The 25,442-nt window shown below is 36.7% G+C and overlaps 2 protein-coding genes across 2 annotated transcripts; one reads left to right on the top strand and one right to left on the bottom strand.

Annotated features, from left to right (window-relative positions):
- Positions 1–500: 500 nt before the first annotated feature.
- LOC110712519 lies at positions 501–2,552 on the top strand. Its single transcript, XM_021890984.1, has 3 exons — positions 501–719; positions 816–1,134; positions 1,234–2,552. The coding sequence occupies exons 1-3, from the start codon at positions 501–503 to the stop codon at positions 2,550–2,552; spliced, it is 1,857 nt and encodes a 618-aa protein (XP_021746676.1).
- A 15,317-nt stretch (positions 2,553–17,869) lies between these two features.
- On the bottom strand, positions 17,870–19,708 carry LOC110712518. Its single transcript, XM_021890983.1, has one exon. It carries the CDS (start codon positions 19,706–19,708, stop codon positions 17,870–17,872), a length of 1,839 nt encoding a protein of 612 aa, XP_021746675.1.
- Between the last annotated feature and the right edge of the window lie 5,734 nt (positions 19,709–25,442).

Raw genomic sequence — 25,442 nt, 5'->3', positions numbered from 1 at the left:
AACACCAAACAGAGAATAAATCAAAGATTATTCTTTGTCCTTGTTGTGACTGTAATAATTCGAGGGGATATCGTGATATAGTTGATATTAAAAATCATCTAATTCGTCGTGGGTTTACAGAAAACTACACAAGGTGGACATGGCATGGTGAGAGCATATATATTGAGGCAAGTTCTAGTTATTGTCCAAGGGAAGATGAGAATCATTGTGATGATGATAATGAACACCAAGGTGAGGATATCGATACAACTGATATTGGTGTTGAAAGTGAGGGTGAAGTGGAGAAGGACAAGATAGATGAAATGATGCATGATGTTGAAGACCATTTCATAGAGTGTCCCCAGACATATGATAGTATTTTGAGAGCTGCAGAAACCCCGTTATATCCTGGTTGTACAAAGTTCACTAAACTTGGTGCTATTATGTAGTTATTCAACTTAAAGGCGAGCAATTGTTGGATCGACAAGGGTTTTACGCAGTTGTTAGAAGTCTTAGTAGAAATGTTTCCCGAAGGGAATGAACTTCCAAACTCCACCTATGAGGCCAAGAAACTTATGTGCCCTTTGGGTATGGAGTATGAGAAGATACATGCTTGTTCCAATGACTGTGTGTTGTATCGAAATGAGTATGCTGATTTGAATGAGTGTCCAAGGTGTGGAGTTTCTCGTTACAAGATGAATGATACTGGTGATTTGTGTAAGAAAGGGTCTCTGGCTAAGGTATTATGGTATCTTCCAATTATATAGAGATTTAGGAGACTCTTCTCGGATGAAAAAATTGCAAAATTATTGAGGTGGCATGCTGATGGGAGGAAGAAAGATGGGTTAATGAGGCATCCTGCTGATTCCCCGCAATGGAGGAACATTGATCGAAAGTTCAAGGACTTTGGTGAAGAAGATCGAAATATTAGGCTTGGTCTTAGTACAGATGGAATGAACCCATTTGGGACACTAAGTACCCAATATAACACTTGGTCGGTTCTTCTAACTATCTACAATTTGCCTCCTTGGTTATGCATGAAGTCTAGATACATTATGTTGTCCCTTCTAATATCTGGGCCTAAACAACCTAGAAATGACATTGATGTGTATCTAGCGCCTCTCATTGAAGATTTGAAATTGTTGTGGAATGAAGGTGTCTAAATTTTTGATGCATATAGTAAAACCAATTTCACTTTACGTGCCATGATTTTTTGTACGATAAATGACTTCCCAGCTTATGGGAATTTTTCAGGGTACACTGTGAAGGGAACAACTCCTTGCCCCATTTGTGAAGATGATTTGGAGGCATTACGCCTAGACAATTGTGGAAAGCATGTATACATGGATAATCGCAGAAATCTTCCTGAAGACCTCCCTTTTCGATTCAATAAGGATGCTTTTAATGGAAAAGTGGAGTTGAGAGAAGCTCGTGGCCCTTTATGTGCAAGTGAGGTTTATCAGCTGGTCAAAGACATTGAGAATGAGTTTGGTAAGCCTTACAAAAGCAAATCAACTGGGGGTTACAAGAAGAAGTCTGAGCTATGGTCTCTTCCATATTGGAGACATTTGGAAGTTAGACATTGTCTAGATGTAATGCATATTGAGAAAAATGTTTGTGATGCCATTCTGGGAACTTTATTAAATATGCCAGGAAATACAAAGGATGGAGTTAAAGTAAGAAAAGACATGGCTGCTATGGGTCGTTCAGAGTTGGCACCCGAATCTCGAGGAAAACGATGGTATCTTCCCCCAGCTTGCTTTACCTTGTCTAAAAAGGAAAAAACTAGCTTATGTGAGTCATTGCATGGTTTAAAGGTCCCGGCTGGATTTTCTTCTAATTTTCGTAGACTTGTGTCAATGTATGACTTGAAATTGGGTGGCATGAAATCTCATGATTGTCATGTCTTGATGCAACAATTATTACCAGTTGCCATTCGAGGAATTTTTCCACCTCAAGTGAGGTATACGATTACAAGATTATGTGTCTTTTTTAACACTATCTGTAGCAAGGTCATTAATCCAAGTATTTTAGATGACTTGCAAGAAGATGTACTTGAGACAATGTGTCGATTTGAAATGTATTTTCCCCCATCTTTTTTTGACGTGATGCCTCATTTGGTTATTCATCTTGTACGTGAAATTAAACTTTGTGGACTAGTGTGTATGAGATACATGTATCCTTTTAAACGAGAAATGGGTGACTTAAAGGGAAAAGTCATGAATCCGGCCAAACCTGAAGCTAGTATTGTACAACGAACAGTTGCTGATAAAGTGGAAGCATGGGTTGCTCAATATCTTGCACGTTCACAGAAAATTGGGTTGCCAAAGTCTCGACACGATGGGAGGCTTGGAGGTCAAGGTACTATTGGCAGGAAAAGGATATCCATGGGCTTTGAAATGAAAATTAAGGCCGAGCTTTTCGTGTTGCAAAATATTAGTGAGGTTCCTCCTTACTTGGACGAGCACATGCTTTTTCTTAAAAATAAATATCCTTCCAAAAGTGATCCTCAGCTGATAAAGGAGCATAATTGTTCATTCGTTACATGGTTCAAGGAACGAGTGATGTCCTAACTATCCACCACACCTAACAATATATCTGACACATTGAGATGGTTGGCATATGGTGCTAAATGTCAAGTCATGTCATATGAGGGATACGACATCAATGGGTATTCTTTTTACACTAGCCAACAAGATGACAAGCAACAATGCAAAACAATGGTGTTAAATTAATAGGTTTGTCATCTGAGTATGTTAGTGCACATGATAAAACACTTGTGGATAAGAAGAAATTTTATTATGGAATCATTGAAGAAATAATAGAGCTGGATTATGTTGATTTCAAGATTCCTCTATTTCGATGTAAGTGGGCTGATAGTAGCCGTGATGTAAAAAAAGATGAACAAGGGAACTTGACCCTTGTAAATCTTGGTCGACGAGGGCATCTAGCTGATCCATTTATATTAGCTTCACAAGCAAAACAAGTTTTTTACATGGCTGACCCAGCTGATTGTAAATGGTCAGTTGTTTTAGAAGGTAAAAGAAGGATACTTGGCATTGAAGATGTGGTGGACGAGGAAGAATATGATGAGCAATTTAATGAGTCACCACCTTCCGTTTGGAGCATCCCTCCAATAGTCGATGATTTTGACACAACGTTGAAACGTAAAGATCATAATGAAGGATTTTATGTTGCAAAAGAGAAGAATGAAGTAGGTATGAATTCTGTGATTTTTTCTTTCCCAATATGTGTTACGAATTGCATAAATTGCTTATTATTGTTATGTGTACAAGTTTATAATTTAAAAATGATATAAATCGATGTCTTAATTTATTTATGGTTTTTTTTTTCCAGGTAAGTAATAATGGAGGATGAGGATATGCATAATCGTTCCATGTCTTCACAAGGTGAGGAAGATGAGCCACACAATCAATCACAATCAGAGCAACAAACAACCGACTCTCAAAAGAAGAAAAAGAAGCTAAGAGGTCCTTCAAATTAAAGGGCATGAAATCCATGCTTGGGGTTCCTAGAGTGCTTGAACGGGTTGAATTGTGTCGACCCATTGGAAAGTGGGCAAAAGCATACAAAACTCATCTTGGTGAAATAAGCCATGCAAAAGTGTCTATATTGTATAAAGATTGGAATCAAGTTCCACAAGGAATAAAAGACACTTTTGTGGGAATATGTTAAGGTAATATTCAATATTAAATGTTAAATGTTATACTATTATATGATCATTTTGACATTATTTGAATATGATGAAAACAATTTATTAAAATATGATGAAATTATTTACTAACTTTTTTTTATTTTTTTAATTTTTTTTGTAGAGAGAGTTTCAAATCGAAGAAGATGAAGACAAGAAAAAAAAGGTCCTACGCACTTGTGATAAAACTTGGAGAGATTTTAAAACAAAATTGGTCAATGGTTGGATCACATGTACCAGGAATATGCCGGAGGACAAAAGAATGCCTATGTACTCTATGATTTCATATCTGAAGATATGTGGAAAACATTTGTGGAGGAGCATAGTACAGATGATTTTAAGGTTTTTGTGTATTAATATCAATGATCATGCAGGTTATTAATACTTTGTTAACGGATTCTTATGTACTAATCTCCATTTATGCTCGTGAAAATAGGAAATCAGTGAGAAGGCAAGACAAAGCCAGTCTTTCAACGAATATCCTCACTATTTAGGAGCTAAATCATATGGTGAAATGAATATTGTATGGCGTAGAAAAGGGTATATTCCCACAACATCTTCAACATCCAGTACTTCATCTTGTTCTTCGGTTGTGTCTAGTTTACCGGATAGGACATATGCTTGGCTTCTAGCAAGATCAATAGAAGATGATAAGGGAAATCCTTATTTGCCGGATGAGAAAACAAGAGAGGTGAAAGAATCCATTGTAAGTATATAATAAGTCTTTATTTCAATTTTGAATATATTTTGTTAAGTTTATGTATTGCAACCAAAGTTTTCTAACTTGAAGTCTTTGTGTAGGATAATTGGAGAAAGCAACAAGCTGATGGAAAATTTGTTCCTAATAGGCATGATGATATCTTATCTCGTGCCCTTGGGAAAAAAGATCGTAATGGTCGTGCAATAGCATTTGGCAGTGGAATTGGCATTATAGCTGTATGGGGATCCGGAGAGAGGCGTAGTGGTCGACGGGGTAGGGAAATCGGAGATGCTGAGCTGGAAGAATTAGAGGCAAGAGTATCCCGGAGGGTACGAGAGGAGACTATGCAGGAGATGGATTCTAAAATGGAATTAATGGTTCAAGAGAAGTTTATGTTATTTGCTAAACAGATTGGTATTCAAATTCCAACTGAATTGATGGAAATGAATAACATAGGCCGGACGACTCAACAAAATCCTAGTAGTTGCCAATCAGTGGGTGATGATCCATTTGCAAACATACAGGTATCCAAAACTTTGTTATTTTATTTTTTTTATCTTTTTTTTTGTAATGATTTATGAATGCGATATACTTTTAACTTTGTAACTCAATTTTCTTTCTTTTTTTTAATAATGATTTTTTTCTATCTTTATAAAAGGAACCAGTTCCATGTCGGCTATCATTGTTGAAAAATGACTCTGAGAAAGTCATTGTCGCTGAAGGTACATATCATCCGGAGTTAATACTTGATCATCATAATAACCTCATTCCAGATCACGTGAGGGTAAGTGTTGATGATTTTTTTGACGAGTTCAAAGAATTCTCAGTTCCAGTTCCTTCTTCAGTCATCAAGAAACTTAAGCATGCTCATGGTACCTTTACCCAATGGTCGAAAGACTTGGTTTCACTCATGCATGACAAGGTAAATTATTTTTATAACAATTTACACAGTTTGCCATACAAAATATAGCAAATTGTTGAATAGATTTGCTTTACTATTGATTAGGAATTCATATCAAATAAGAACGATGATAACAACAAAGCGGCCAAAGAAAACATGCAAGACAAAGTGAAAGTAGTTGAAAGTGGTCACGAAACAAAAGAGTCCAACACCAATCTAAAAAAAGTTTTTCTTATGGATTATGCTTTGGAAAACTTGTCTCATAAGTGTGGGTCTTTGAATAGTTTGTTATCTTCATTACCCGAAGGTGAAACTATTAAGGTAAAGGTTGATTCTTGGACCTTTATTTATGAAGATAGTAAGGACATCATTATCAGACGTGAAGATGTCAATCAACTTCTCACGGGAGCTTGGCTGAATATTTCAATTTTGCAAGTTTTTATGATGTAAGATATTCAAATTTCACTCTTCCCATATATACTTTATTACTATTTATAATGTTATTACATGATATATATGTAGGGCCTTGAGTGACATACTCAATACGGTGGATGTGGCTTCTATTAGATTCATGTGTCCGGAAATGATTTCAGAAACCTATTTGCATTGTGATGTAGATTGTATCCTACTATACATGACACATGTGATGGAAAAACAAAAATCTAAGGAGTTCATCTTATGCCCATACCATGAAAAGTCGTATAAACTTTGAACTTGTATTTATTTGAACTTTGCAAATTGTTGATATTATTTTACTCATTTACAAATGTGTGTCTAATTTATTATGTAGGAACCATTGGGTTCTTTTGGTCTTATGCATGGCTAAGCGTGAAGTCATCATCTTTGATTCTTTGAGGCAGAAGTGAAATTTAGCAATTAAGTTTGCAATGACAACGTAAGTTTAGTTTGTTATTAATGTCATGATTTTATGCGTGTGTAAGGATAATAGATGGTTTTACATATCATGTATAAATATGTTATTTGTTTCAAATGTGTAGTGCTTTTCGAAGTTTCAAGGCATTAAGTGGACAATCTTGGGGAAGTAAATTGACATGGCATTTGGGACAGGTTACCTTAATTTCTTACCCTAACTTTTAGTTTCTTCATAATTTAAGTATAGCAATTTAATTCAACTTATAATATATTACATGTAGTGTCCTCAACAATTGGGTGGACGTGAGTGTGGCTACTACGTCATGCGTTATATGTACGAAATACTTAAACATCATCATAGCAGTGAGGATCTTATTAAGGTATGAGTTGTCAAATATTTCATTTTTGTTTGATAAATACAATTTGATGTTAGCTACAATCTTGAATTAAAACTTTCCTCTTGTATATTTGTTGTGTTGATAGGAGACTCTGCCGAAATTTACATTTGCATTCAATAATACTGCATTTTAATTTCAATTATTGGCGTTAGCATATTACTTTATACCACTAGCAAGGAAAACAGGTACTACAAACATATACAAGCAATTATTATAATTTTAAAAAAAAAATTCACATCATTTGCGTCACTAATTAAACAAACAAGTGACGCACATAAAGCAATTTTGTATTGTCTAGCCAGTCATTTGCGTCACTCCTATATAAACAAGTGACGCAAATAACAAACAAGAAGTTGATCAGACCAGCTATTTGTGTCACTTGTTTATAAAGGAGTGACGCAAATGACTCTTATTTGCGTCGCGCCTAGGAGCGACGCAAATGACTTTTAAATCAGTTGCTTCGCTCATAGAAGCGACACAAATACACTATAAATGAGCGACGCAAATGAGCATTTTTCTACTAGTGAATAAAAGATATTTTGCCCACATACTTTAAGCCATAAAATATTACCCACCCAATTACATTTTCTATTTTGGCCCCCAAATTATCCAGTACAATATTTTGGGCATAAACATCTCTACTTCTTATATTTTTCCTTTACTCTTCTCCCTTAAAGTCCCGTTTATTTCACTTTATTTCCATTGAATTGAAATTATTTTTGCTGAACTTAAATTATTTTTACTGAACTAAATTAATTTTACTGAACTGAAATTATTTTTGTTAAACCGAAATTATTTTTAATGATTCTTATTATATTTATTCTTTAATTTAGGTCTTGTTACCTTCACCTTAAAAAAATTATATTATGTAAAAAATAATTTTAGTTCTGCAAAAATAAGTTCAGTTCAGTAAAATTAAGTTCAGTTCGGTAAAAATAATTTCAATTTAGTAAAAATAAGTTCAGTTCAGTAAAATTCAATTTTCTTAAAGAAGAATTATAATAGAAAATCAGTAAAAAAAATAATTTCAGTTCAGCAAAAATAATTTCATTTCAGTAAAATTAATTTAACTTCAGTAAAAATAATTTAAGTTCAGCAAATATAATTTTATTTCGATAAAAATAATTTCAGTTTAACAAAAAAAAAGTGAAGTGAACGGGGCCTAAATAGTAAATCAATCATGGGCTAGATCACAACAAAACTTGTGCTAATAACCTATCAATGTCACCCCACCAACTTTTGGTACCATCATTGGTCCCTGTCACCTTTTTACTACCATGACTCCTTGTGATGATATGGCTAATTATATCCCCACTATCCACTATCAGGTCTATCACATGAAAGATTCACTATCTTATTTATGGCTCAATTTTAATTTTCATTTTCTTCTATACATTTTTTTTTGATAGGAAATTTCTTCTATATTTAGAATACTTGAGAGTATATTGAAATTTTCTCCTTAAGTTAATAAATTTTTTAAGCAAGAAGCAAAAACAACATGAAGTCATTATCAGAGAGAAACCTTAAAATTAAGCTATAGCAAAAAGCAAAAACATCATGAAGTCATTATCAGAGAAAAATCTTAAAATTAAGCTATAGGTGATCAGTGGGTAGGTTGGGCCGGACCTAAGCCTAAAAAAGCAGCCCATCAAATCGGATTGGGCCAAGGTTTGGGCCGAATATGATTCCCCAATGCTGTAAAATTTGACCTAGCCTAGCGGGCTTTTTTGGGCTGGGGAAAAACAACTAAAAATGTGTGCTTGTCCAAGGCCCGACCCTAAAAACTTTGGGTCAAGTTTCATGCCCATAGCTCGCCCAAAATTGGACCATTGGACCCATCTTAATCAGGTCTAAAGTAATCTATGAAACGCTTCCCTATAAAATCTCGATCCAGATCTAATGACCTACATATTTATTTATGCACATTGTCACTATACGTCTATACTCACCAAGAATAAATTACTTCTCCATGATACATGCGCTTCTCCTACAGTTCCTTAAAACAACATTTTTAATTCAGCTTGCCACTAACCTAATATAACCCTCTTCAAAATTCAACAATGAAGGCTAGCGTTCAAGAGAAAGAGAGAGGAGATGAGAGAGATTACGTTAGGTCAATGACCATGCAAATTGGTTCATTTAACCATTAATTGTATTTGTTTTGAGAAATATTTAGTGTATTATTATTATTATTATTATTATTATTATTATTATTTGTTGGACTTAATGATTTTGATGATGACACAACCTCACTTACTTACAAACTAATAAGTGCTTGATTGTTTAAGTGTGTACTCAGTTACAAAGACTAGGAGAATGAAGTGTCTTGTAAATATACCATGAGGAACAAGAAGGCCAGAAGCAGAGCTAACCATATAGAAGAGTTCCCTCACAGGAACTGACGCTTTAGAAATGAAGACTGGAGAAGAGAAGGTTCCCTCAGGGAACAGAAGCTTCAGAGAAGAAGCCTCATCAGAGAAGAGAAGTTCCGCCCAAGGAACAGAAGCCTCGGAGTAGAAGCTTCATCAGAGAACATGAAGACTAAATATATTTTTATATTTTAGGATTTATGTAAGTATAAGATATTAAATGGCACTCGAAAAATCTGTGTGGAATTGGTCTAAAAAGATAAAATTGTGCATGCTAGTTTTTAGGAAAACGGTTGCTTTCTAAAACGTTTATCTTTTGAAAGGGATTTTATTTTATTCTGAATTTCGAAAATATCTTGTGCAAAAAGATTTTATTTTATTTTCTTATTTTCGAAAATATCTTCTGAAAAAATAAAATCACCCTGTTTTCCAAAAATTACGACTTACTCTCCCATGTTCTATGTCAGTCATGGTTTTGCACATTGAGGAGTTCATGGTTCCTTAATTCTAGGAACATGATCTTCTTAGTGGGTATGAGTAGTGGCGTAATGGTGTTGCTGCACAAAGAGAATTTTCCAAAGCATTTGTTGATCTATAAATAGCCATTGATTTCTGTTGGAAAAACTCACCCTTGCTCACATAAGTTTTCAAGCTTCAAATCGAGTCAAGTGTCAATTCCACACAAGTTCATTAGAGTGTTCTTAATGTTCTTATATTAGAGTTTGTTTTTCTTTCGAGTTGTAATTGGGAATGGGGAAGTTTGAGTGAACGTTTGTGTATGAGAAAGAGAAGAGAGAGAGAGAGAAGAGAAAGAGAAGAGAGAACAGAGAAGTGAGAAGAGAGAAAGAGAAGATAAGAGTAACAAGTTGGGTGACTTGTTCCTCAGGGTCTCAAGTTCGTAGAGGAACTTGAGTTTGAGTCTTTAGCTTGTAATAGGATCATTTGCCCTATTATAGTGAAGATTCTTTTCCCAAAATCCCAAGTGGTCGTGGTTTTTCTCTTTGTTAGGGCCAAGGAGTTTTCCACGTAAAATCTCTCTTGCATTCTTTAGTTCCTTTAGTTAATCTCTCAATTCCTTTAGCTAACTTAATTTTAATTCCGCAAAAAGTTTGGCTAAATTCTCATACTACAATTCAACCTCCCCTTCTTGTAGTATTCATTAAAACAACAATTGGTATCAGAGCCTAACTTCTAGGAAAATCATGAAACCCTGAAGAAGAAAGGTCCTGGAGAAAATGAATACTCATGAGAAGCTCAAGGAAGGATACTCAACTCAGAGGCCTCCTATGTTCAACGACAAGTTCTATAATTACTGGAAGAACCGCATGAAGATCTTTATCAAGGCAGAGAACTACCAAGTCTGGAGGGTCATCGAGGTTGGTGATTTCGAAGTCACCAAAACTAATGCTCAGAATGAGATTACTCATGAAGGAACTAATGAGGTTAAGCGCTCAAAAATCTATCTACTTATGTCTAAGTATGAACGATTTGAAATGCAGCCTAAGGAAACCATTCAAGAGATGCTAACCCGTTTTACTAACATCATAAATGAGTTGGTTTCCCTTTGTAGACAGATTCCTACAGATGAACAGGTTAGGAAGGTTCTTAGAAGTCTTCCACAAGATGAGAGATGGAGAGCTAAGCTGACAGCCCTTCAGGAAACGAAGGACTTTACAAAGTTCAGTATTGAACAACTAGCAGGTTCTCTCATGACTCATGAGCTACACCTTAGAGTCAACAATGAACCCATGAGGAACAAGGGATTGTCTCTTAAGGCTAATGAGGAGGAAGACTCAGAAGTGGACGAGGATGAGGTTGCCCTAATTGTGCGAAGATTCAAAAAGATGTTCAAGAAAGGCCGAACCTCAAGGAACTTCGGGAAAAAGACCTCAAATCCAAAGCCTGACTATAGCTGCCACAAGCGTGGATCCCCAGATCACTTTATCAGAGACTGTCCCCTTTGGGAAAATGATAAAGGAAAAGGAAAGGCTAAGGAACAGGGAAGAAAAAAATTCAGCAAAGCAAACTATCAGAAGTCAGACATGAGGAAGGCCATGATAGCAGCTTGGGGAGACTCAGAAAGTGAAGAAGAAGATGATGACCAGCCAGAAGAAGAGACTGCAAATCTTTGTTTGATGGCCAAATCAGATGATGAAAAAGCTTACCTTGAGGAACTCCAGAAAGAGGTATTTCTTGATCCTAAACAGCTTAAAACTCTCTCTAAAGATGTCTTAATAGATATATGTCTTGAAGAAGAAGAATTATTTAGAGATACATGTGTAAAGTTGAACAAATGTGAAAAAGCTCTTAAGGTTTGCAAAGAACATGGTGCTTGGTTGGAAACAGCCTATGCCAAGTCTCAAAGAAAATTAAGAGAGCTTGATTTTAAATACAAACACATAACTGAGATAACTGATAGGATTAAGAATGAAAGTATTCTTCTGAATTTTGAATTAACTCAGTATAAGCTCATAAATTCTGATATCAGTTCTAGCAGTTCCTCAAGCGATCAGTTGCTTAAATTCAATGTTGATTTTGAAAATTTGAAAAATGAGCTTTCTACCTTAAAAACTCAAAAGGATCAACTTGAATCGGAACTGAATGCTAGAAAGGATAGAAGTATTGACCCAAAAGTCATACCTAAGTGGATAGCTGAAGCTCAAGGAAAAAGAACTGAAAGCCTTGGCTATATGACCAAGAAGAAAGGTAAGCAAAAGAAATATGTTGAGCTTCCTAGCATGAAGGTATGCACTTTTTGTGGTAAGTCTGGACATCTTTATGGACAATGTAGGATAAGAGAAGAAGCTGATAAAAGAAATGTAAAACAAGTGTGGGTCAAGAAAACTGATATTGCATCCACGTCTAAGGAACCCAAGGAAACCTGGGTTCCTGATCCTAATGCTTAGTTTTCTTGCAGGTCCTAGTGAGGGGGAACAGCTCGTGGTATCTCGACAGCGGTTGTTCAAAGCATATGACAGGTGATAAATCAAAATTCCTCTCACTAGAAGACTACCCTGGAGGAACAGTAACCTTTGGGGATAATAAGAAGGGCAAGATCATTGGAAAAGGCAAAATTGGTAGATCAAAATCTCATTCTATTGATAATGTGTTCTTGGTCGAGGGCTTAATGCACAATTTTCTCAGTATATCACAATTCTGTGATAAAGGAAATTCTGTAAGTTTTACTTCTGACTCTTGCAACATCATCAACAACAAGTCAGGAAAGGTTGTTCTAGAAGGAACTAGAAGAGGGAACACTTATACAGTTGACCTCAACTTAATCCCAAGGAACAACCTTACATGTCTGAGTGTTGTTGAAGATGATCCCCTGCTATGGCATAAACGTTTTGGACATGCTAGCTTTTCATTACTGGACAAGCTAAGGTCAAGGAACTTGGTTGTGGGACTTCCTATTATCAAGTTCCTACTGAACAAAGTTTGTGATGCATGTGTGAAAGGCAAGCATGTTCACTCATCTTTTAAATTGAAGAAAATGGTGAGCACTACAAAGCCTTTGGAATTAATCTATATGGATTTGTGTGGTCCCATGAGAATTCAAAGCAGGAGTGGCAAGAAATATGTTTTGGTTATTGTTGATGATTATTCTAGATTCACTTGGGTTATTTTTCTTGCTAGTAAAGATGAAACTTTTAACGAGTTTGTTGCTTTTGCCAAGAAAATACAGAAAATCAGTGATCACTCCATAGTCCATCTCAGATCAGATCACGGAACTGAATTTGAGAACTCAAGATTCGATGAGTTTTGCAGGGAAAATGGCATGAATCATAACTTCTCAGCTCCAAGGACTCCCCAACAGAATGGAGTTGTAGAAAGGAAGAATCGAACCCTTGAGGAAATGGCTAGAACGATGCTGATTGCAAGTGGATTGCCAAGGAACTTCTAGGCTGAAGTCGTGAATACAACATGTTACATCCTTAACAGGGTAACAATCAGAAGTATCATCAACAAGACTCCCTATGAACTATTCAGGGGAAGAAAGCCAAACATATCTCATCTTAGAGCCTTTGGTTGTAAGAGCTTTGTACATAACAATGGTAAGAAAAACCTAGGGAAATTTGATGAAAGAAGTGAAGAGGCCATATTTCTAGGATATGCCTCTGATAGCAAAGCTTATAGAGTTTACAATAAAAGCTCAATGTGTGTTGAGGAAAGCATTCATATAATCTTTGATGAAGTTAACCAGTTTGTGAGTGTACAGGAACAAGAAGATAATAATGATTTTGAAATTGGATTGATAAGAGACAAGGATGAAGAAGAGACCCAAAATCAAACCAAAGAAAAGCAGCCTGCTCCAGAAGAGGATCATCAAGAAAATGGAGAGGTTCCTCAACCAGATGAACAGGTGAATGAGGAACAAGCAAAAGAAGCAGAAGGAACAGAAACAGAAGCTCCTCAAATTGGAGTTCCAGCAAGGGAATTCCAACCCAGGCCATTCAGGTATCGAGGTTCCCATCCAACTGATCTAATTATCAGTGATATAGGAAAAGGAACTCAAACAAGATCACAAATGAGGAACTACTGCGCATTTCATGCATTTCTGTCCATTCTAGAACCAAGAAATCATCAAGAAGCCTTGGGAGATGCTGATTGGATAGTGGCCATGCAAGAGGAACTCAATGAGTTCGAATGGAACAAGGTCTGGCACCTTGAGCCAAAGCCTAAGGGAAAGAAGGTAATTGGGCTCAAATGAGTGTTCGAGAACAAGCTTGATGAACATGGCACCATAGTAAGGAACAAGGCTAGATTGGTTGTGAAGGGCTACAACCAACAGGAAGGTATTGATTTCGATGAAACCTTTGCTCCTGTAGCTAGATTAGAAGCTATTAGAATCCTAGTGGCTTTTGCTTCTTTTATGGGTTTCAAACTATATCAAATGGATGTGAAATGTGCTTTTCTAAATGGTTTCTTAAATGAGGAGGTGTTTGTTGAACAACCTCCAGGTTTCGAAAATCCTAAATTTCCAAATCATGTTTTTAAGCTTGATAAAGCTCTCTACGGGCTTAAACAAGCTCCAAGAGCCTGGTATGAAAGGCTTTCAAAGTTCCTACTGAAAAATGATTTCAAAAGAGGAAAAGTAGACAAAACTCTTTTTCTTAAATCTCGAGGAACTGATTTGTTAGTTGTGCAGATCTATGTAGATGATATTATATTTGGTGCTACTAACAATGGTTTGTGCAAGTACTTTGCTGAGCTAATGAGTGGTGAATTTGAGATGAGCATGATGGGTGAATTGAACTTCTTCCTTGGACTTCAAATAAAGCAAACAGCTGAAGGAATAATGATTCACCAACAGAATTATGTCAAGGAACTTCTGAAGAAGTACAACATGGAAAATGCCAAGACAAATCATACACCTATGTGATAGGTGTGTCGCGTACCTAACAAAAATAAACCTAACTAGACCACTACTATGTAGACGGGCAAGCAAGGGTCGGATCCCAAGAGACTATGGTTCAACTAATTAAATAGACTCAAGCAATTACTAAGCAAGTAACCAATTCAAATAAGTGAGAATCAATAACTAAAGAACTAATTAAAACGATTAAATCAAAACAATATGACAAATCAATGCTAAAAACATCCAAGATCAAGCTTCACCACGAATACAATTAATGCAATAGTCGTTCTACCCCTAACACATAATTCAATTGATTTAAGAGGAAAAGTAATCCATGAATAATACCAAAGGTCTTTCTCGAGTTATCAATGGCTTCTCTAATCACAATCAAGCCTACTTCCGTGGAATCATGTAAATTAGAGACCTTAAGCACATTACTCTGACTTCCTAATCATCCATTCAACTACTCCCGTGATGAACTTCAAACCCTTAATTGATTTATTCAAATCCGTCAAAACCTAACTCCCGTTGTGATTAAAAAAAGGATTAATAACAATACCAATTATCTCTAATCTAGTATTGGCATAAGCATAATCAATTAAGCATATCAATTACAATTATTATCAGAGAATTTAAAGAATTAAATCATGCATTAATCATATTCGGGTTCCGCTAGATCTTGGAATAAAGAAACTACTCACACATATTAATGAAAGCAAAAACAATAATCAATGAAGAAAACATAATTAATAAGCAATTAAAAGTGAGAGAAGAAATAAAGATGAATACCAATTGCTTGAATGAAGAAAAGTACCAATTGTTGATGAACAAAGATCAAAACTTGAAAGTGCAAATTAATCTAGATCTAGAGAGAATATTAGGGTTCTAATGAATGTTTAAAAGCTAGAAAATAATAACTAAGTATGTTAAGTCGGGGTTTACAAAGGGTATTTATATCCCTTAATTAAGAAAACCCGAAAAAAAATAGGAGAACGCGGTCTTCGACACTCCGCCCGGTCTAACCGGGCAAAGCCGCCCGGTCGGGCGCGAGAAGCAAATTCGCCCAATGCTTCTTTATCTAGCTTCCTCGCACAATACTTTATCCGCCCGGTCTGCCAGGGCAATGTCGCCCGGTCCGGGCGGATGGAAGTTGAACTCTTCCATTCTTTCTCATAACTTCTCTTCTTTTCCTTCTTTGCCCTGGCTGCCAGGGCAATGTTGCCCTCCAGGGCGGACACGGGTAAAATTCTCCTCCATCGTAATAAGCTTTTGTGGCTATCTAAAACAAGTCCAAATCATCCGGAAATCTTCATATGCCTACAAAATCAATCAAATAGACCAAGCCACACTAGAGAGGAGGATATTAGCGAGAAATAGCTCCGTAGAGCTTAGAAATCATACGAACATAGCTATGAAATGAGGGTAAAATATGGTATAGAATGTGTACATCAAATTCCCCCAAGCTAAGTTCTTGCTTGCCCTCAAGCAAGACAATCAATGACTAGCAACAACCAAATAAACATACTTCACCCCATATTACATTTGAAAATACCATACTCAAAATCGAAATCAGACACACAAGCATCTTAGCCAACCAATCACCTCATTCAGACTATCAATCAACCTGAATAGCCATCAAACAGAGTCAACCATGTACACATAAGGAATCGATGACTAGAATATCTCACTTAGTGGTCACTCCGCACAATTTTATGTGGTGAGCTAAAAATGAGCCTGATTTCTCTCCATCCCCACTAATGATGATAACCCCCCTTATCTCACAACACTCGCGTGTTTAAAGGGTAATATTGCCGCTCAACCTAGTCAAAAGTCGACTCGAAATGTGACACATACTCCAGCATTTTGACAAAAGACTCGTTCCACATGAACACAATACTATGCACGAAGGTCAGAAGGTCTTTTTCAAGCTTGTAATGTAAGTCGGGTGAAAATGGGTAGGAAAAATTTGGAAAATGTAGGTAAATATAGTCCTTCAGAGAAACCATCAAAAAATAACCAATACACATCAAAATCCCATCGAACTAATTCACAAGAATACACACTCCAAACATAACTTGAATTAAGAGCAACTACCACCTTATTCACCCTACATAACAATTCACCGCACTATTCTTATTTCTGAAGCTCTTTTATTTATCCTTTAAGAAGCTGAAATTTTTTCTTTTCTTTTTCTTTTCTTTTTCTTTTCTTTTTTCTTCTTTTTTAACAAACTATAAGAGCTAAAAAATAGATCATATAGCAAAAATTTCAAGAACCTTCAAGCTTTAAGTTAATCTTCTCCAAAACATCATCACAAACCATAGAGAACACCAAGATAGATGGCTCCCCCAAGCTAGACTTGGGATAAGTTACTAATTGGGGCCGATAGGTTAATTTTGTGACTTAGATGAAAAACATGGACAAGGCTACAACATGGGTAAGCAAGAAGGGGACAAACGTTTCTAAATTCATCTGGAGGCTACCTAATGAACATGGCCTTCGTCCTCCTCATCGTGCATGTGCAATGTACCATGACACACTACTAAAAGTCTCAAGACAAAACTAAGATCAATGTCACACCAGGAACTAACACATATGAATAAACAATAAAGGCTCAAGCCTCACATTTGACACAGCCAAGCTCCAGATTCATACACAGTTGCGCAAAGTTGATTTCCATTAGGCCAAGACAATCCAATATCAGATCATGATCATTTAATCCGCATTGCAAGTATTTCAATCAAAATCAAGCCAAAAACCTTTAAATCATCAAGGATAGGGGCACAGAGAAGTATTTTACTAGCCATTCATCGTCATGATTCACAAAGTAACTACCCAAAGCCAAAAGTAATCCCTCCCCCAAGCTAAACTTCACATTGTCCTCAATGTGAACAAATATCGAATAAGAACAAGCAAGAGAAAAAGAAAACTAAGCCCTACTGACAGAGGAGGGATCATACCTAAGGGCGAAGCTGGGACCGCCCTTAAAATAACATCGCATCATAACCCCAAGGTACTAAAAAAAATAATAATAAATAAATAAAATAAAGGGAAAATAAAATATAAAAAAACGGAATGGGTTGCCTCCCATTTAGCGCTTGTTTAAGGTCTTTAGCTCGACCCCTCTTTAGTAGCTCAACCTGGGTCACCACACGAAGAAGATACTCTGTGATATTTCTCATCAATATATCCACCTCCAAACGACTCCTTCAAATTAGAGTTGATGTGCTTTGTATCCGAGCTTATTTTGATGTAGCTAAACCCATCATGTGGTGGAATATTGTCTTTTTTGCGCACATGATTTCTATTAGAAACACACTTATTAACCAAAGGGTTAGTAGCATCGATTCTCAAACAAGTACCACATCAAAAGTAAAATTATGGTCATTGAAAAGCTTAAACACAACTTGTTTATCCTGAGCTCTAATGGTCACTTGTCCTTTAGGAACATCTATTAACGCTTGACTTGTAGCAAGAAAGGGGCGACCAAAGATGAGTGGGATATTATGGTCTTCTTTCATGTCCACCACAACAAAGTCAACAGGAAAAACAAGTTCACCAATCCCAACTAATACATCTTAAACTACACCCTTAGGGAGTCTAACAGTTCTATCAGCCATATGAAGAGATATAGGAGAGGGTTTAAGGTTTTTCAAACCTAATTTGTCATATACTAAAAAAGGCATTAAATTAACACTAGCACCTAAATCACACAAGACCCTATCAAAATATGTTTTGTTTATCATACAAGGGATAGTAAAACTACCAGGATCATGCAATTTAGGTGGTAAGCTATCATGTAAAAGATCAGAACATTTCTTCTTTACTACCACACTTTCTAATTTCTTATCATTATGATCATGATCTAGAATTCCTTTCACAAAATTTGCAAATTGAGGCATTTGAACTACAAGATCGGAAAAAGGAATGGTAGCATATACCTTCTTAAGAGTCTCGGAATACTTCCCAAAATGCTTATCGAGCACAGCTTTTGATAACCTTTGCGGGAAAGGCATCGGCTCCTCATATGCTTGTGGAGAAACATGTTTGGGACCTTCTCTCTCATGCTTCTCAGTTCTTGACTCCACATTGCACACTTTCTCTTCTAATCCACCCGTTAACAATTCATCACTCTTCACGAAAATTGCATTGCATTGTTTTGTCTGGACTTTTGCTTGATCTTGAAGAGTTGTTAGATGACTCACTTGCTGTGAAAGTTGAGAAAGATGAGTCTCTATCCTCTTATTTTGAGCGGTGAGCAATTGGATTGAGTTTTCAAAGTACTCATTTTTCTTTGCTTGTAGCTCAAATTGCCTTGATATAAGCTCTTGTTGTTGAATTTGGGAGGTAGTAAAAGCCTTCATAATTGATTCAAGATCAAATTTTGAGGTTTGGGGTGGTGGTAGTTGTGTGGATTGATGATTGAAAGGTGCCCTTGCTTGAAAAGCAGGTGGTGGTTGAGGATTCACTGGAGCCTGATTGTTCATATATGAGAGCCCTTGATGATTTCTCCACCTTTCATCAAATGGCCTTGTGGAGGTTGTGGTATAAAAAGCACTAGCTTGCTCAATTGTCATTCCATCATAATTAGGTTGACAATCCGCAGTATGGCCTTGCAATCCACACATCTGACAAGTTTCCATCGAGGGTCGAGGGGACTCAGCTTGGAGTTGATTGACTTTGTGAGTTAGTGCTTGCACAGAACTAGTCAACATGGTTAGAGCATCAACATCATGTTTATTACCTGCGTTGATAGCATTTCGTCCCCTTGGATGGTAATTATCATTAGCCGCCATCTTCTCAATCAAATCCTTTGCATCGGTTGGGTTCTTCGTCATGATAGAACCTCCAGACGCAGCATCAATGTATATGCGAAACTCATGGGTCAAACCATTATAGAACGTTTGGATCAGCATCCATTCAGGAATACCATGATGAGGGCATTGTCTCTGCAATCGCTTGAACCTCCTCCATGCTTCATATAAGGACTCATCATTAGATTGATGGAAGGTAGATAGCTCGTTCCTTAATTTTGCGGTTTTCTCTTGCCCCAAGAATTTTACTAGGAAAGCCTTAGCAAGCTTGTCCCACGTATCAAAGGAACCAATACCTTCATCTCGTAGCCATTCCCTTGCCCTATCCCTTAGTGAAAAAGGGAAAAGGCGTAGTCTAATAGCATCATCAGTGACATCGTTGAGCTTCATAGTGTCACACTTCTCCAAGAAACTATCAATGTGAGTCACAGGGCAATCATTTGATGAGCCCGCAAAAGAATCATTGGAGATGAACTGTATGAATTGGGGCTTCAACTCAAAACTTTGAGCGGTGACAGGTGGTCTAACAATACTGGAGAGAAATCCGGTTGTTGTATCCGCAATACCATACTCCAAAAGAGATTTTGTTCCTGGGTCAACCATGTTTCTTGTATTTTGATTTTTCCTTCTTCTACCTCTTCGTCTACGTGCAATAGCTTCGATCTCATAATCAAAAGGTGTTAAATCATCTGAACCTGGACTTCGAGTTTGCATGCAACAAAGAAACTAAAACAGGAGATCAAAGACACAAGGAACAATAGCCGAAGCAACAAAATATATGCTTAGTAAAACGAATCACAAATAACTAGAATGAAACTGTTAGTCCCCGGCAACGGCGCCAAAATTTGATAGGCGTGTCGCGTACCTAACAAAAATAAACCTAACTAGACCACTACTATGTAGACGGGCAAGCAAGGGTCGGATCCCAAGAGACTATGGTTCAACTAATTAAATAGACTCAAGCAATTACTAAGCAAGTAACCCATTCAAATAAGTGAGAATCAATAACTAAAGAACTAATTAAAACGATTAAATCAAAACAATATGACAAATCAATGCTAAAAAAATCCAAGATCAAGCTTCACCACGAATACAATTAATGCAATAGTCGTTCTACCCCTAACACATAATTCAATTGATTTAAGAGGAAAAGTAATCCATGAATAATACCAAAGGTCTTTCTCGAGTTATCAATGGCTTCTCTAATCACAATCAAGCCTACTTCCGTGGAATCATGTAAATTAGAGACCTTAAGCACATTACTCTGACTTCCTAATCATCCATTCAACTACTCCCGTGATGAACTTCAAACCCTTAATTGATTTATTCAAATCCGTCAAAACCTAACTCCCGTTGTGATTAAAAAAAGGATTAATAACAATACCAATTATCTCTAATCTAGTATTGGCATAAGCATAATCAATTAAGCATATCAATTACAATTATTATCAGAGAATTTAAAGAATTAAATCATGCATTAATCATATTCGGGTTCCGCTAGATCTTGGAATAAAGAAACTACTCACACATATTAATGAAAGCAAAAACAATAATCAATGAAGAAAACATAATTAATAAGCAATTAAAAGTGAGAGAAGAAATAAAGATGAATACCAATTGCTTGAATGAAGAAAAGTACCAATTGTTGATGAACAAAGATCAAAACTTGAAAGTACAAATTAATCTAGATCTAGAGAGAATATTAGGGTTCTAATGAATGTTTAAAAGCTAGAAAATAATAACTAAGTATGTTAAGTCGGGGTTTACAAAGGGTATTTATATCCCTTATTAAGAAAACCCGAAAAAAATAGGAGAACGCGGTCTTCGACACTCCGCCCGGTCTGACCGGGCAAAGCCGCCCGGTCGGGCGCGAGAAGCAAATTCGCCCAATGCTTCTTTATCTAGCTTCCTCGCACAATACTTTATCCGCCCGGTCTGCCAGGGCAATGTCGCCCGGTCCGGGCGGATGGAAGTTGAACTCTTCCATTCTTTCTCATAACTTCTCTTCTTTTCCTTCTTCGCCCTGGCTGCCAGGGCAATGTTGCCCTCCAGGGCGGACACGGGTAAAATTCTCCTCCATCGTAATAAGCTTTTGTGGCTATCTAAAACAAGTCCAAATCATCCGGAAATCTTCATATGCCTACAAAATCAATCAAATAGACCAAGCCACACTAGAGAGGAGGATATTAGCGAGAAATAGCTCCGTAGAGCTTAGAAATCATACGAACATAGCTATGAAATGAGGGTAAAATATGGTATAGAATGTGTACATCACTATGGGAACATCAACAAGACTTGATGAGGATCCACAAGGAACAAGTGTGGATCAAACCACTTACAGAGGTATGATTGGTTCATTGTTGTATCTAACAGCCAGTAGGCCTGACATTTCTTTTAGTGTTGGACTGTGTGCTAGATTTCAGTCTAATCCTAAAGAATCACATCTAACGGCTGTTAAGAGAATTTTGAGATACCTCAAAGGAACAGATGACCTGTGTCTGTTCTATCCTAGAAGTGATGACTTTATGCTTAGAGGATTCACAGATGCTGACTATGCAGGTGACCTAGTCAATAGGAAAAGCACCTCAGGTATGGTTCAGTTCCTTGGCTCTTGTCTAGTTTCTTGGGGTTCTAAGAAACAAAATACTATTGCATTGTCTACTGCAGAGGCTGAGTATGTAGCAGCAGCTGCTTGTTGCTCTCAAGTCCTCTGGATTAAACAACAGTTGCGTGACTTTGGTATTAAATTTAATTGCATTACTATCTACTGTGATAACATTAGTGCAATTTGCATATATAAAGATCCATTCCATCATTCAAGAGTTAAGCATATTCATATAAGGCATCATTTCCTTAAGGATAATGTTGAAAAGGGTTTGATTAAATTAGATTTCTGCCAAACTGACAATCAAATTGCAGATATATTAACAAAACCCTTGAATAGAGAAAGGCATGAGAAGATGAGAATGGAACTTGGGATGATTAAGTTATACTGAGAAAAATGCATCAAGTTCCCTCAGGTATGAAGCTCAAACTGACATGCTTAATCTGTTGTATACTGTGCACAAGTGTTATATGTTTAATTACATGGTTAAGACAGGTTGTAAGCAGGAGTAATATTTACTAAGGGCATGTAAATTTGAAAGACATAGAATATGAAAAGTCCAAAATTGGTTGCATGAGCCTTGTTGATTTGTTCCGTGTATCAAGTTGTATTTGCAAGTGTTCTTTACTGATAATATTCAAAAGATAAAATTGTTGTGTTTATCCATCTTTCAAAATTCCAAATTCTTTTTATCTAAACACAAATAAATCGGATGAATGCATCCAATTTCATCATTATATTTTGTTCAAAAAGTAGCCCACTTACACTACTCTCTTGAAACACGGTTTGCGTTTCCCTAAGCAATAAATATGAGTGTCAAATCAACTAAATTCACCTCACCTCCCACGCGACACCTCACTTCACCAATTTACCTCCACCATAAAAGATGTCAGCCTCACACAAATTTACACCACACAAAAATTACCTTCTCTCTCATCACTCCGATCAAAACTACTCTCCAATGTCTACCTCTCCAAAAACCCAAATTGAAGCTGACCTTAACACAAACCCAATTCCAGAAATTACCATGGAAATCCCACCGGAAATTAACCCCATTGATGATCAAGAGCCTCCAAAAGTGGATTCAACCACCGAATCCCAATCTTCTCGAAAAAGGAAGTCCGGTGACATGCAAGAAGAAGAAGAAAGCGCTCTGGAACTAGGGGTCAATTACCGAGACAAGCCTGCAGCCATGAAACGGCAAGAGAAGATCAGTGATCACTTTGTGACAGGTTTGGTTATTAATCTTCCTTGGTGCAAGTCTGTTAAATTGTATGAACTGCTTGATTTGATTGAAGCTCAAAATTGGGTGAATTTGTTGAGTGAATGCTTTAATCGGAGTATGTATGTTGATGCTATGAGGGATTTTTGCAAAAGTTTCAAATACTCTAAAGGTGTTATTCGCTGCTGTGTGTATGAAAAAGAAATTGAGTTTGATGCAATGTATTTGGCTGAGTTGTTTGATGTTCCTAATACTGGATATGACTTGTATTTTAAGAGTAATGTGATAAGGAACCCTCTTCCTGATGCAAATATTGATGAGATAGTGGAGTTTCTAGGTGGAGACCCGGAGGAAACCTACATAAATCACAATGACCTAACCCCTCTTGACAAAATTCTGCTAAAATTTGTTTTCAATGATATTATCCCTCGCACCCAAAAGAGAGACAGTGCCAACAAGCTTGACTCTGTACTCATCTATTGCCTAGCAAAAAAGATCCAAATAAACTTTCCCTCTATCATGGTTCAACACCTCTTTCATTGTGTTCAAAAAGGTTGGAAGGTGGGATATGGTAACCTTCTCATCTATGTCTTTGAAAGCTTTGGTATTTCCTTTGTTGATAAAGAACCCCTGCCCCTCAAAAACACCGAGTACATGCAGCCCATTTTCCTTGAAAACCATAAGATGAAGGTTGTAGATGGATGTTTTGAGGTTGTGCTGGAGGAAAAAGATAAAAGGCCAAAGGAAGTAGGTGCCATAGCTGAGGGGAAAGAAGAGAGAGCTGCTAGGATAATAGAGGGAGTGGTGCAGGACATTCAGGATGAGGAAGAGGAAAAGGTGGTTGAGGAAGTGATTGAGACAGGGGGAAGGAAGAAAAGGAAGAGCTTGAGGCTGCTGAAGAAAAAGGAGCCCTCTGTACCCATTTGCATTGATATGACTAGGGTGCAAGAGGAATTACAGAAATTCTCAAGCTCTCCTAGTCTGGGCAAGTATGCATCTGCAGGAACAGGTTTCGCAGTTTTTAGTTCCCCATCAAAGGCTCCCAGCGAGGAGGTCAAGGAGATGAAGGATATGCTCCTGAAGGTGCTGAAGGAACAAGAGGATTCAAAGCAAAACATGGTTGAACTGAAGAAGAGCATGCTCATTCTGAGCACTGATGTCAAGAAGCTGGTCTCAAGCTCTAAACAAGGGAGACAGTCCATTGTGAAGGACATAGTGTCTCAAATCAGCAAGAAGCTGGAGGATCTTGTTGTTGATGATGACCAGAGCATTGCATCTTAACCTGTCTTTCCTTGCAGCCTCTTTATGTTGATGAAACTTATGTTTATTTGCTTTTGGGAACAATTTTTTTGGGTCTGTAATATTTTGGGCACTTGTTAATTTCTTTTGGTAATCTTGCAAATTTGGTACATTTGGCCGATGTTTTAAATCGGTTTTGGATGATTATAATCTATGTTTCTTTTTCCTATATGCTTTGTGAATGTTTTCTCTCTATGCATGCTTCTTGTCTTAACACTAAACCACTAGTTGGTGTTGTGTTATGGTATACTATACATATGTGTGTTAGTTTTTGATAATGCCAAAAGGGGGAAAAGGATGCAAACTATCAAGGAAACTTAATCATTCTATGGTCTCTGTTCAAAATATTCCCAAGCTGCCTAATCTCTACAAGCAGGTATAATGTATATACAAGTTTTTTCAAGTTTTTCAGTTTTTCCTTAAGTTATTTATTTATGCATTGTTTTTATTTCCTTAAACATTAGTTTCTATTCTGCATTATATTTTGTTTTTGCATTTCCTTTCCTTAGGAATAAAATGGATTATCTCTGTTTCCTTGTTAGTAAGTTTGGTTTGTTTGTCATCATCAAAAAGGGGGAATATTGTTGGACTTAATGATTTTGATGATGACACAACCTCACTTACTTACAAACTAATAAGTGCTTGATTGTTTAAGTGTGTACTCAGTTACAAAGACTAGGAGAATGAAGTGTCTTGTAAATATACCATGAGGAACAAGAAGGCCAGAAGCAGAGCTAACCATATAGAAGAGTTCCCTCACAGGAACTGGCGCTTCAGAAATGAAGACTGGAGAAGAGAAGGTTCCCTCAGGGAACAGAAGCTTCAGAGAAGAAGCCTCATCAGAGAAGAGAAGTTCCTCCCAAGGAACAGAAGCCTCGGAGTAGAAGCTTCATCAGAGAACATGAAGACTAAATATATTTTTATATTTTAGGATTTACATAAGTATAAGATATTAAATGGCACTCGAAAAATTTGTGTGGAATTGGTCTAAAAAGATAAAATTGTGCATGCTAGCTTTTAGGAAAACGGTTGCTTTCTAAAACTTTTATCTTTTGAAAGGGATTTTATTTTATTCTGAATTTCGAAAATATCTTGTGCAAAAAGATTTTATTTTATTTTCTTATTTTCGAAAATATCTTCTGAAAAAATAAAATCACCATGTTTTCCAAAACTTACGACTTACTCTCCCATGTTCTATGTCAGTCATGGTT

The sequence above is a fragment of the Chenopodium quinoa genome, unplaced genomic scaffold (genome assembly GCF_001683475.1).
Source record: "Chenopodium quinoa cultivar QQ74 unplaced genomic scaffold, ASM168347v1, whole genome shotgun sequence".
Taxonomy (NCBI): Eukaryota; Viridiplantae; Streptophyta; class Magnoliopsida; order Caryophyllales; family Amaranthaceae; genus Chenopodium; species Chenopodium quinoa.
Note: the sequence above shows the minus strand (reverse complement) of the source record. Positions and strands in the feature narration are given on the sequence as shown.